Source organism: Podarcis pityusensis, assembly GCF_964106645.2.
Source record: "Podarcis pityusensis genome assembly, chromosome: Z".
NCBI classification, from domain to species: Eukaryota; Metazoa; Chordata; class Lepidosauria; order Squamata; family Lacertidae; genus Podarcis; species Podarcis pityusensis.
In genome coordinates this window covers 4188719-4202302 of record NC_138044.1, presented here as the reverse complement: position 1 = coordinate 4202302, position 13584 = coordinate 4188719, and the positions used below count along the sequence as shown (strand labels likewise).

Here is a 13584-nt window from a genome sequence, read left to right as displayed (position 1 = left end):
ATAGTAACCTGAGGCTGTTTGTGAGCAGAGATGGCACAACTACACTAAGCGGAATTCAGCTTGCCAACAGGTATGAGTTCCCTAGCAGATTCCTTTTGAAAGACTAGGTTTAGACCATGCCCGTGGGGAGATGCTTTTGCTGGTATTTTGTGGGTGGGTGTTTTCAGTTAATCCACAACTTTGGAAATTGATGGCAAGAGCTCATTTGGGGGGATGGATCTAGGCAGTGCCTAAGAAATACTGAAGTAAAAGGCCTAGGGAGGTACTATTTTGGTACTGCTATTTTGGCTAACGCATGCTCAGTCACCCCTGCAACCATATGCTTTCCATATCAGACAGGCCATGACTTCATCTAGCTCAGTACTGTCTACACTAGCTTTCCCAGACTACAGCTCCCATCATCCCTGACTATTGGTTGGAGCTGATGGGAGTTGGTGAACACTATGTCAGTCTTTATTGACCTCAGGCAGTATTCTTACCTAACCTAGAGATGCCAGGGATTGAACCTCAAATCTTTTGAATGCAAAGCATATGCTGTAGTCCTGAGTGACCTCTTTGAAGCCTACTGTTCTGTTGTAAAATAATACATCACAGGCATTGTTTCGTAAGGACAAATCCACAGGCCTTAGGCCATTTCACTGACGAAATCATAGTACCCATTATCTACTACTAAGTTAGAGGATATGACCCTATCTGCAAACTTTGCTAAAAGCAGGACATGCATAAAAAAATAAGAAGGAATCCTGATATTTAGCTCCATTGAAATCCATTTTTACTAGTATCAAAATGCCCTGCTAATAACATGGTAAATTGTCTTGAATTAAAGCAATGTCTGTGTGTCTCTTTCTCTCTTTCTCCACCCACCCCCGAAAACCCCCCACCAAAAAGCTTTCTGACGTATGATTTCAGGCCAGGTTAGTTATCTTCAATATCTCCATTAGAACAGTTCTTAATGTCTTCATTTTTAAGTTTCAGCTCTTTACAAATGGGACCTGCACACACAGAGATTATAATGGCTCCCTCCCCTCTTTCTTACACAGAGTCTCATCTGGAGTTTACGAGCCAGTGGTAATCGAAACCCATTAAATGTGAACAGAAGCAAGTAGACCTGCTGGAAACAGTCTCCTTACCCATCTGCGGTGGTGTTGGTGGATGCCATTCTTTATTCCTTTTCTAACCTCTCTTCAAGCAACATTCCAGGCAGGATTTCCCAAAACCTGTTCCCTGACATGTGTGCACTGCAGAACCTTCTCCGAGGACTTGACACTCCAGAACATGCACTTTTGCCCAAATCTGCCTCATGTCTCCTCAGATTTATCTGGCAGTGTCCCAGAATTTTCCTGCCAATCTTCCTTGTCAGGGGAAGACAACTCTGCACTCCATGTCAAACCCTCATTCCATTGAACCACTTTTTCTTCTCATGTGTAGTATTTTGCTGATCCTGTGTCTCTCAGCCATTGGGTTATACCACTTTGAATACTTCCTCTCAACCCCCCTCCCCAAATCGAATTGGGGTTGAGGAGAAGCATTGTTAACTGAATGCAAAAGGCGAGGTGGAAGCAGCCACTTTGGTGCAATCACTCTTGCAGCTTTTTCTTCAGCAGGCTTCTGCCTTGTAGATCACGGGAGAACTTTGCTGTGAGGACAGCTGCTGAGCAGAGCACCCAAACATTTTTTTTAAAGTTTAAAGTCAACAGCCCCAAAGATCATCCATTCTTAGGAAATGGCTTTTCATTTCTGTTTTTCTTCCAAAAGTGCATTTCAAGAGTTGCTGAAAAATAGAACTTGATTGTTCAAAGAAAGAGAGAAAACAAATGAATTATGAATGCTGAGCACATCTTGGTATTGTCAGCTGCAGTCTTACAGTAGCAGCGCCCCCCCCCCCCGCCCTCCACTGCAGGACATGGAAGGGGTGCCTGGCCTCAGTTTTCATTAGATGGAGAGCTTTCCGGATTCCAAACGTACCCTTGAAAGGCTGTTTTCAGAAGTGCAACCTGCACTCTTCATTTTTTGCAACAAAGAACTGATGTTATAGGTTGGTAGGGGTGTCTGTAACAGTTGAGCATCAGAGCACCTCAGGTTACAGCTGCTTCAGGTTGCGTTTTTTCGGGTTACGCACCCACCGAAACCCGGAAGTACCGTAACAGGTTACTTCCGGGTTTTGGCGGTCACGCATGCATAGAAGTGCCGAATTGCAACCCGTGCGTGCAGACGTGACGCTGCGGGTTGCAAACGCTGCGGGTTGCGAATGTGCATCCCGCACAGATCACATTCACAACCTGAGCGTCCACTGTAATTGTGATTCTGTCTGCTCATTGTGAGGCCAGTAGGAGAAATCATTTAACATTACGGCTACCTTCTGGGTCACAAAATGTGTTGAATTAGGGTAGTCTTTTATCCCATTCTGGGTAGGGAGAGTTTTGACACTCTTCCAAAACTGAAACATGGTTGATAGTTCTTCCCCCTGTCCCCTACCAGTCTTTCAGCTTTGATTTGGAATAGCTGCTGGAATTGCTGCTGCTATAATGAGTCCAGTCTCCTCTCCCTTTGCCTAAAATGTGCCTAAAATCTGTCCAGGAGGCTCCTGCTTTGGCCCATGGACTCCATCCCTTGCCGAATCAAGCTAAATCTGCTGAATGCAAGCAGCAGAATGAAGAGGTAGAGTAGCCTTAAAACAGGAGAGATTCCGGTTTTTTAATGCTCCCCCTGTGTAAAGAAAAACATTCTTCTGAAGTAGAACACTAGCACAGAAGGAAGAGAGGGTCTAGCTCAGTCTACTTGTTGCTGTGGTAGATTTCTGCTTGCAGGAGATGTTTGTTTTCATGGGAGAAAACTGCCATCTTGGGGTTCTTCTACTACTTCATTTTCTTGCCTGCGCTTGCTGTGTCCTCATACTAGTTTACCATGATTTGGAGCATGGTGACGGGATTGGGTTTTGTAATAATTGATGCCTGAGCTTTTTCTCTGTTTCTTCTTTCCCCTTCCAACACTGAGACCTTGTAGGGGCGTGGGAATAACAGTTCAGGTATTCAGAAGAGGAGAAGGAGAGTCTGAGCTCAATTTTCTTTCTACTCTTATAATCCTGGCAATTGTATTGCTAGGTCTAAAGGGGTTTCCTACCTTGACCTGGCTGCAGGCAGGACACGGGCACTACTTGTGTATAATTTCAGCCTATACGCTATTTTCTATTTAGCACCTTCCCCACCTCACTTTCATGTCTGCTGCTCTGCAGACAGCATATACATTTTGGGAGCACTGCCAGCCACTGTTGAGAAGAGGCCAAGGCCATTAATGTTCTGTTAACACGTGTGCTCAGCACTGGGTGTTTGTGTACATGAAAGCACACACATTCACACTTATCACCTGCAGCAAAGTAGAATGGATGGGAGGGGCTCCTCCTTTTCTTTCTCCCCACCCCTGATACTTATACTCAAGTGGGCTGAGAGCCATCTTTGTAACAGAGGTATTTGTGAATGGAGTGCCACAGATGGAATTCAGGTGGGTGGGTGGGAATTGGGAAAGGAAACATGGCTCTGTAGGGTTGCTGTCTCTGAACTGACTAGACCACTGTGTTCTGAGGTGGAAGTGCGGGCACACAGCCTTCACTTTACAGTCATACCTCATGTTATGTCCGCTTCATTCAGGTTACGTCCTGCGCGACCCGGAAGGGTTACTTCTGGGTTTCACTACTCGCGCATGCGCAGACATGCAAAATGACGCCATGCGCACAAGCGGTGAATCGCAACCCGCATGTACGCAGACATGCCGCTGCGGGTTGCGCTCTTTTCAACCAGAGGTACCACTGTGCATGCTTTGGAGCATCCTTTCTTTAGGGTTTAGCTATATTTAGGGCTCCAGGCTGCGCACATCATCTACTGAAGGGAGGGGAGAATTCATTCTGACTAGTGGGCCAGATTTTACTCCACCTACCGCTTTTGGGCCAAGTTTGACAGGTGGCCAAAACCTGAAGGGGCCTTGTAATCAGTTTTGCTAAACCCCTTTCCAAATGCTGTGCCGGATGGGGCTTTGAAGGAGCTTCTGAAGACACAACAATCAGCTGATTATCTGCTCTTCAGAAGCCCCTTTCACAGTCCTACCTTGAGCAGTGCTTTTCTTAGGGGTTCTGTAGGCATTGCCAAGCAGTGGTGCTTGCAAGCCCCTCTTTTCAGTTGCCGTGTAGGGCAGGTGGGCATGGCTTGGCCAAAATAGCCTCACGGACCAAATGGATAGACCCTGTGGGGGTTGCTGCGGGCTGGATAAATGAGTCCCTCGGGCCTTATCTGCCCTGCGGGCCTTAGTTTGGGGACCCCTGATCAGGAGGAAGTAGAAGGGCATCCTTCTGTTGCTACCTTCCCCAAACTGGTGTCCCCTAGATGTTTGGGGTGACAGCTCCCTGCAGGCCCCAGCCAGTAACGGCTGTTCTTAGGGGCCATCTTTCAGTGCTCTTGATGGCTTGTTAGGTTCTTGAAGCTTTGACTTAAAATGTGTTGCTATGATGAAATTGTGCGCTCTGTTGTGCCAAGCCACTTGGTACTGCTTTCAAGGCTAAACCAGTTTTGTTTCAATATTAGTAAGAACCAAGGGAGTCTGTGGGGTCTATGATTTTATCACCCCATCCTAAAATTCCATCCATGGCTCTTCTCTAAGTGCACTTCACTAGTTGAATAGGATCTGTGTTGGGGGAGCTGGGGACTTTTTTTGGTCAGCCATTCTGCTGCTGCTTAAAATGTTAGTTGCATCACAAGCACTGTCTTTCTTGGCATGATTGGTGTGTTTGTTCCTAGTTGACTGGAAGATAATGGTTGTATTTTTTTTTTTGTTTCTTAATTGAACTTCTCAGACCACTGATCCTGCTTGGAGACTTTTTTTCATTTCTTTATTCTTGAATTTTTGTTGAATTTTGTTTATGAACCCAGCAGGCTGGTGTTTTGCAGCTTTTTTTTTTTTGCTTTTTTTTTTGAGGGGAATCACTGTTTCATTGCTATCTTGTGTTGGGGGTTATTATTATTATTTCTAGCTTGTGTGAGACAAAGCAGGAACCCAGTGAAGCCTCGCCATTTTGATAGTCATACTGCTTTAAAACCCAGAAGTTTCGGCAATAACACCTCCATCAAATTCCCATCCCCTCGGGTCTCGCAAAAGATTTTATAGGGGCAAATGTTTGTATCCATGTTGGTTCTACTCAGAACAGACCCACTCAAATTAATGAATATTACCAACTTGGGCCCATTAATTTCACTGGGTAGAACATAGTTGGATACCACCCTAAGACCATCTGGATGGTGTTGAACTCGCAACTCCCTTCAGGACTAGCTAGTATGGCCAATCATCAGGGATGATGGCAGTTGTAGACCAGCTTATCTGGAGGTACCTGGTTAGAGAAAGCTGTTAGCTGATAGGGAGCAGTATTTTTGTCCTCCTATGCCAGTGCCAAATGAGAACAGGTTGGGCTTCAACTCTCCTGCAACTTAGACTTTCTGTGTTTTGGTATCTCCCTGTCTCTCTGTGAATCTGATCTGCAGAATGCAAAGGGTATTCAGTGTAATGGTATTTGTGGTGGGTAGTGAATGAGGCACCTTTTCCCTGTGGGTAATACATTGAGCCTTAGTGAATCGTGCTAATCTCCTGCTGCACTGATGATGGAGATGGGCTCAGTAGAGACCCTGAAGGCTAGAATGGTGGTGAAAGGGATCAGGTAACTGAATTTCACAGTTTGCTCAGCACTTGGGGAGGGGCAAAAAAGTAGTTATGTACTAAATTCACCTGGCTGCCCCTGACTTGTTGAGATGATTTATTTCCTTATTTTAAAAGGCCTGGTTTGTTCCTTTGTAAAGAAAGCCCAAGACACCAATGAGTGGCGATTTAAGGTCTTGAACATGAGCTGTGTTTATATTTCATTTTGTGTATTCTCCCCCCCCCCCCGCTTAACAACAAAAAAACAAACTGTGCAGCTGGACTGTGCCCATAATGTGAACCTCTGGAAGGCCCCATACCTGGTACGCATCGCGTTAAAGCGCCCATGTTAAATGCACCTCTCCTGGAGAGGGGGAACCTCAAGGAGAAGAGCAGATCTCTCCCTTGTAGCTTGATCTCAGGAGCTGCTAAACGAACCCACTTTTCCTGCTCCCCTCCTCAAGCTAGCTAAGGAAATATGTGCCATTGTTTCTTTGCCCTGTGGACAGGGCTGCTCTTCATAGGGCCTGATGCACAAACTCTCTGCCTAGTAGCAAGTGTTTGTAGGATCTTTAGCCCTCCACATCCCAAGGGTCTTGTTCTGCAGAGTCCCCATTGTGGGCTGACTGCACCTGGCCATCCTATGTCAGGACTGGGAAACGTGGCCCTCTCAATATTGGCGGACTGCAGTTCCCATCAGTCCCAACCAGCGTGGCGAAGGAAGCCACCCCAGTCTGCCCTAACCTTTCCCCTTCCCTCTTTGGCTAGTGGGGGGAGATATATTCCCCTTCCCCTGGAGAAGTAAAAGGAACTTGGAACTTAAGAGTAGAGCCTCTGATTCTTTTACTTTGCTTCAAGAGAAAATGTTTGCTAGTTTTGTTTTTTAAGCCCATATTTTTGAGAGGGTTAGAAAAAAAATGAGAGAGATCATGTTTATTTTCTTGGAAAAGTTATTGAGGCTCAAAAGAGAGCTGCGCTCAGTTTATATTCAGATAATTCTATAGAGAGAAAGAGAGCGCATAGATATTTTTGGAAAGGGAAAATGGGACTATGCAAACTTTTTTAAAGAATGCTTGAAGAGATAGATTTAACATTTTCTAAACCAGGCATAGGCAAACTCAGCCCTCCAGATGTTTTGGGACTACAATTCCCATCATCCCTGACCACTGGTCCTGTTAGCTAGGGATGATGGGAGTTGTAGTCCCAAAACATCTGGAGGGCTGGGTTTGCCTATGCCTATTCTAAACTAAACACAGATTTAAGTAAAATCTAAAGATTCCATTATCATTAAAAGCAAGTATAGAAGATATGTTAGTTCCACTGCTCTGTTCTTTCAATTATTCTTGTTCAGATTTTGTGGGGCTAGAGGAGAATGGTTTATGAATGTGTCTTTCCCCCCCGCCCACACCATTTCTAACTTGCTCCACTAGTGTATTCTGGGTTTTTGTTTTCTAATGGAATGCTGTGCCGTCTCTGATTCAACCAATTGTGTTTGTGTTCTCTGATTTTTGCTTCCTAATGTAGAGAAGCCACAAGTATAAATGAGAAAATCACTATAATGTCAAATGTCATTACGGTTTTGGGGGTAATAAAGGTGATCTTCATTCTTTTTCTTTTTGGTACTTCACATCTGATCCGTCTTGACTGTTTTTTTGTGTGGGTTTCCTTTTTGTCTTCAGCCTTTTGGCATTCATGGGCTGCAAACACCTCTAAATACAGCACTCTGAACTTGCTGAGAATACAAGAGCCCTACTGGATCAGACCACAGGCCCATCTAGTCCAGCTTCCTGTTTCCTACAGTAACCAGACAGATGTCTCCAGGACGCCCATCCAGGAAGCTCATGAAAACCATGTGATTTGTACTTTCTGGCATTCTGCCTTGGCTCATGGATGTCTATAAACAAACACCAGTGTCTCCTCCCTTTCTGTGGTAGTTGCAACCTTCACCAACCTGTTTTGGGGCTGATAGCACTGGCACTACAAAGAATCTGGAGGGTACCAAGTTTGAGAAGGCAGTGTATTGAATTTCATAAGCCACATGAACATTTTTAGAAGGTAGCCGTGTTTCAGCTTCCTGCAGCAAAAACAAGGAAATTCTTGTAGCACCTTTAAAATATGAAACAAATTTGTTATGGCATAAGCCCATTTCATCGAAATGCAAGAAGTGACATATTAGTGGGCAGGTATATCAAAAAGAAAATAGCAAGGTGGGAGTTGAATAGCAATGAGATATCAATATTAGCTAATGATAGTTTTTGGAACAGCGGGCACATTCTGAATTTTGAGAGTGTTTTCGGTCCAGTCACAAAATGGCTGCCATAGGGGTTTGGCATAACAGCAAAACACCACCATGGGCACCATAACAAAATTATGGAGCACAGTTCATTCTGCTCCCCAAACCTACCTGTTAACCATGGGAAGTCCACTGTGTCCTACTGGTCCTGGTTGTGGTGATACAGCTGTTAAGAAAGTACCTCCCCCCCCCCATGGCAATCCTAAGCCAAAGAATGGGCTGCTTACCCAGGAGTACAGCTATTTAAATACAAACATACCGGTACTTGCTTCAAAAGTAGGCATAATATATTCCACTGTATAATAATATTCCACTGTAAGTTGGATTCTTAATGTACAATGAGTTACAAAATTGTAGAGTTGAAAGGGATCCTGAGGGTCATATAACCCAACCCCTGCAATGCAGGTTTCTCAACTAAAGCATTCATGGCAGATGCCCATCTTACTGAGTGTCTGCACATCAACTCTTGCATAGCTGGAGACAAGCCTAAGTCCCTCTACAAAGTTTCTGCATTTGCCTTTTGGGGCTAGGATTCTGTGACATCCATCCACACTTATTATGTAATACTCGGAAGAGCCCAACACAGTAAAGATATATCCTGATACTAGGGGAAAAAAATCAGTCAAACTGGAGATCCCAAATTCTATTAGAAAATAAGGCAGAAGCAGTAAAAGTGCACTAAGAGGGAGAGAAAAGGTGTGTACCCCTGTCCTGGAGTGGTGAGAGACTCCAGGAGTTCCCCCACTTACCTAGGGTTTGGTTTCCTTTAGATAAAGGTCAATGGAGTCTGGCTTCTTTACGATACACGGTTTTGTTTACACGTATATTCAACTTGAGCATACAATGGAAAGGCCTGCTGCATTAACACTTCAACAGATACTGGTTTCCCCCTTGGGTTTCTAGGGAAGCCCCAAGCCACAGCTTTGGCGCCAGCACAGAGCAAAATGAGTCTTTGTCCTCGTCTTCCAGCATCAGCCAAAACATACCAAACTGACAATAGCACTTCAACCTTGGAAGGTGATGTTGCTTTCAATGGGTGGGGAAGGATCACCCCCATTTGTCTTGGGATGTGTAAATGGTGGCACTTAACTAAGGCCATTACCTTATGAAGAAGAAACTGGTCTGACTGTTCAACTGCTGCTACTAGATTCTAAACCTTACTGGATGAAGAACAGTAGGCCTAGAAAGGACCACAGATATCATCAAGACTAATACTCCAAACCTATAGCACCTATAAAGTTTTTAAATATGCCTGGGTGGATTGAATATTGTGTTACTTGGTTTGAAAAGAGGGAATTCTGACAATGCAATTAATTTTTATTAAATTGGATTTGTTGCATATTGTTACCAAGGTAACAATATAAAGAGCTTTACAATATAGAAACAAATACACACATTTTAAACTGGCACAAAAGAACAACAAAAATCTACAAGACATTCCTATTTTTAAAGGACAGGAGTGAAACATTCCACCTACTCAAGGAAGCCACAAATAATTAATAACCAAAGATGTGGCGAGAAAAATGTTTCTGCCTAGTGCTGGTGCCAGACAAGCCGCCTGGGGGAAAACATTCTGCAAGCAGGGAGCCCCCAGGGTGGGGAACTACTTTCAGCAAAGTGGCTGCATATCTATCATGAGGAAGCCTTCCATGGCCCAGATGCCAAAGTAGGCAGAGCAACTTAACTATGTATATGCAAAAGCTACTGGTTGTTATACACACCTCAACTTGAGCATATGGCCTTGGACCAAAGAGGGGAGGCCTGGAGGGTTGCATTCCGCCCTGGTCATGATGTTCCCCAACTCAGAGGGGGGGGGGAAGGTGCACAGTAGACAGTACTTTCTTAAAAGGTGAAATACTGAAGGCCCAAATGCAGACAATTCCAACAAGAAAGAAAAGTGGGAGGCATCTAAGGAAACCAGTGTGGCTGCATAAGGAGCTTGCAGCTGAGGTGAAATTTAAGAAGGGCATGCATAAGAAATGGAAGAAAAGGGAAATCACAAAGGAGGTTGTGGATGTAATCTCAGAGCCTCTGTCTATAATCTTTGAGAACTCTTGGGAGAACAGGTGAGGTCCCTGCAGACAAGGTGGGCAAATGCTCCCATTTTCAAAAGGGGGGGAAAGACCCACGTAACTACCAGCTGGTGAGCTTGATATTGATATCAGTAAAGGTCCTAAAACACATAATTAAACAGTCTGTAAGCACTAAGAAAAGGATGCGGTGGGCTTCCTGTTTCCGGCGGTGGGAAATGGCTGTCTCCCATACGATCGGATCGCAGCCGTGCCGGTAATTCAGGGCTGATGTGGGGGGTAATTATCCCTGGCAGACCCCCCAGGGTGGGGGAGGACTGTCTCGTAGACCCGCAGATTGTCCGAGATTGTCAGCTTGCATCAAGGTTCAAGCAGCAGGACACTGGGTCACAGAGCACGACACGGCTGGCACTCTCCGATGTTGCTCTCATAGCCAGAAATATCTGTTTGATAAAATAACTGGATTTGAACAATAAAAACGGATCCTAAAGGTTATAGAGCTTTCCAAACTGCATGTTGTGACACGTTAGTGTGACGTGTGAACGCTCCCCATGCTCCTCCCAGGGCTGGAAAGGGGTTAGTTTAACCTCTGATTTACTAGTAAAACTGAATTACTGTGTTAAGAAATGATGCATGTCTAAAAAGTGTGTCACCAACATGAAAAGTTTGGAAAACTCTGGGTTAGAGTGACAGGCACTCACTGATAGTGACATAGCCAAAAAATAAAAAAAGAACCATCTCATTTTCCATGTATGACATTTCCTGGTTCACACTGAGAAGCCATTTTTAGTAGATGCTCGGATAGAGTGATGTTTGAGCTTATTGATTTATGTAAGGATATTGTGATTATAAAAAATTGAAAATGTAATAAAAATTATTTTAAAAAATAATAATAGAGAAGCCATTTTTAAATGCCCCCCGACACTGGAGAGGAATTGAAAGCTGCTGCTAGGAATGGGTGTGGAAATCCCATTTAACAAAGCTGGCAATTGAGCACCCATGTGCCCTCTCCATCACCAAATAAACGGTAGCAAAGAGAGGAGCTTTCTGCTCTGATTCAGTTGTTGCTCAAGTAAAATGGGGGTTGGCAACCTGCAGCCCTCAGGTGCAATTAAGGCCTTGGCTTAATTTAATGGAGGAAATGGTGATTGAAACAGGAGGAAAAAGTGACTGAATGAGAAAGAAAATGGGGTGGCCCCACCCCACCAAATAAGATAGGTTAACCCTGAGAAAATGCGGCCCTCAACAGAAAAAGTTGCCCACCACTCTTCATCAATATACATCCCATGCAAATTTCGTTATTTCTGTTTAATTTATATACAAAACCATTCAGGTGCAAAATACGGCTCCTTTTAGAGGTTTATAGAGGACAAAAATAACATAAACATCCATAATGAAAACTACATATTGCATATTGGAGAAGCCTGGGTCCAGGGGACAGTGGGTGATGACAGCTGTGCCGTGCAGAACTTCCTGGATATATTACGTTGGGCATTGGGCTGAAACAACCCTACAGTGTAGTCTAGTTGTATTGCACACTATTTACAAGTTGGCTGAGGCAGAGAGGGGGATGCAGGGAGTGGCAGGGAGTGGCAGGGAAAGGTGGGGACAAACTCAGCAATGTGTTCCAGTGCTCAAATCAGGAAGAGAAGTGGTGCGCACAATATATCTGCAATAGCATCCAGGGTTGTTGGCAGGTTGGCTACATTCCCAGAGGAGATGGGTCATAACTCAGGTCACATTCACGCTATACACTTAAAAGCACTGTTATGCCACTTTAATGGTCGTGTCAGCAGCAGGATCTGTGTTCCCTAGTGGAAAAAGGCCTGAGAACAAAGTGTGGCTGAAGTCAAAATGGAGGGAGAAAACAAAAAATACTCCTGGAGCAGTTCAACTTGCTGATGGAGCAGCAAAGCCAGTGGCTTGACCAAATGGAGCAACAACAGGGCCAGCAGTTCGCTGAAGGGAAGCACCTGCGAGCAAAATGCATGAGAAGCTTCCTTGGGGAGAAAAGCAACTCTATGCGAGGCAGGAGCCCTGCCTGGCAAGATGCTACAACCACTAGGAGTGACCCAGGAGCACATCTGGAGGCCTAGAACATGGGTGAGCAACTGGAGGGCTTGGACTACAAGGCAATGGGGAGGATGATTTCTTGAGGAAGAATGAGATGGCTGGTTGGAGTCATTGGAATCCTGGGAACTTTAGTTTGTTGAGGGTGCTGACCATGTGGAGTTTCAATTCCCAGCAACCTGAAGAATTTACAGTTCCTGGTAGTCTCCATGACCATCTGTGAAAGCAGCATTAAGAGTGCTTTAAATGTATTGGGTGTGAGTGAGACATTGGTGGTGACAGAACATCTGCTTTAAATGCAGAAGGTTCACTCCCAGCATCTCCAGGGAGGGCTGGGAAAATTCCCCTGCCTGAAGCCCTGGGCAGCTTCCAACAAAACATTAAAAACTTCCCTAAACAGGGCTGCCTTCATATCTTTTAAAAGTCACATAGTTGTTTATTTCCTTGACATCTGATGGAAGGGTGTTCCACAGGGTGGGCACCACTACCGAGAAGGCCCTCTGCCTGGTTCCCTGTAATCTCACTTCTCACAGTGCTGGAACTGCCTGAAGGCCCTCGGCGCTGGACCTCAGTGTCTGGGCTGAACGATGGGGGTGGAGACACTCCTTCAGGTATTCTGGCCCAAGGCCATTGAGGGCTTTAAAAGTCAGCACCAACACTTTGAATTGTGCCTGGAAATGTACTGGGAGCCAATGTAGGTCTTTCAGGACTGGTGTTATGTGGTCTCCCAATCACCAGTCTAGCTGCCGCATTCTGGATTAGTTGTAGTTTCCGGGTCACCTTCAAAGGTAGCCCCACATAGAGCGCATGGCAGTAGTCCAAGCGGGAGATAACCAGAGCATGCACCACTCTGGCGAGATAGCCTGCGGGCAGGTGGGTCTCAGCCTGTGTACCAGATGGAGCTGTTAAACAGGACCAGGGAGTCCTCCATACCCACCAGCCTGTCTCCCCAAAACAGTACTTCTGTCTTGTCAGGATTCAACCTCAATCTGTTAGCCGCCATCCATCCTCCAACCTCCTTCAGACACTCACACAGGACCTTCACTGCTTTCACTGGTTCTGATTTGAAAAAGAGGTGGAGCTGACTGGGTGTAAGGAAGCTCCCTAAGGTCCAGGCTCACTTACAGGACAGAAAGCCCCATTCAACTAATCAGGGTTTTACTTCTGGGAAGACATTTGCAGGACTGCACTGCAAATGGCCAACAAAACTGAACATTTCACACAAAAACAGTATGTGGTTGGGAAAGGGCTTTTTCTTCGATGGTCCCTGTTCTTGATGCTTTTTTGGGGAGGGGCAGGGACACTTTCCCCCTCCTCCCCTGTTACAGCTCCCTCCACTGGTAATGTGAACAGCCTGTCAGTTAGAATGAAATAAATATTCTTTCGAAAAATAAAAATATGGTGTCCGTGCTTCCGTCTATTTATTCAATAAGTCTATGGTGAGGTTTCGACGTTCCCGAAAGTCACTTGCTAGTATAGCCTTTCTTCCTTTTCCTATCTCTATGGTTGGGTGCTCTC

General features: G+C 45.1%; 1 protein-coding gene and 1 long non-coding RNA gene across 9 annotated transcripts in view; one reads left to right on the top strand and one right to left on the bottom strand.

Moving 5' to 3' along the window:
- Window positions 1-7300, top strand: part of EEIG1 (estrogen-induced osteoclastogenesis regulator 1) — a 55568-nt gene extending 48268 nt beyond the window's left edge. For 6 of the 8 annotated variants that reach the window (XM_080990964.1, XM_080990967.1, XM_080990965.1 and 3 more), the window contains 3 exons: window positions 1-70; window positions 889-914; window positions 1041-7300. In XM_080990964.1, the coding sequence (XP_080847090.1) occupies window positions 1-70; window positions 889-914; window positions 1041-1072 (128 nt within the window). In that variant the 3' untranslated portion in view covers window positions 1073-7300. The remainder of the gene's footprint in view (window positions 71-888; window positions 915-1040) is intronic. The other 2 variants (XM_080990969.1, XM_080990968.1) reach the window with 1 other exon arrangement.
- Window positions 1146-9060, bottom strand: LOC308468667. The gene is made up of 2 exons (XR_013981796.1): window positions 8716-9060; window positions 1146-1784 (listed from the first exon to the last, which is right to left on the bottom strand). It is a non-coding gene; the product is annotated as an uncharacterized lncRNA (long non-coding RNA).
- Between the last annotated feature and the right edge of the window lie 4524 nt (window positions 9061-13584).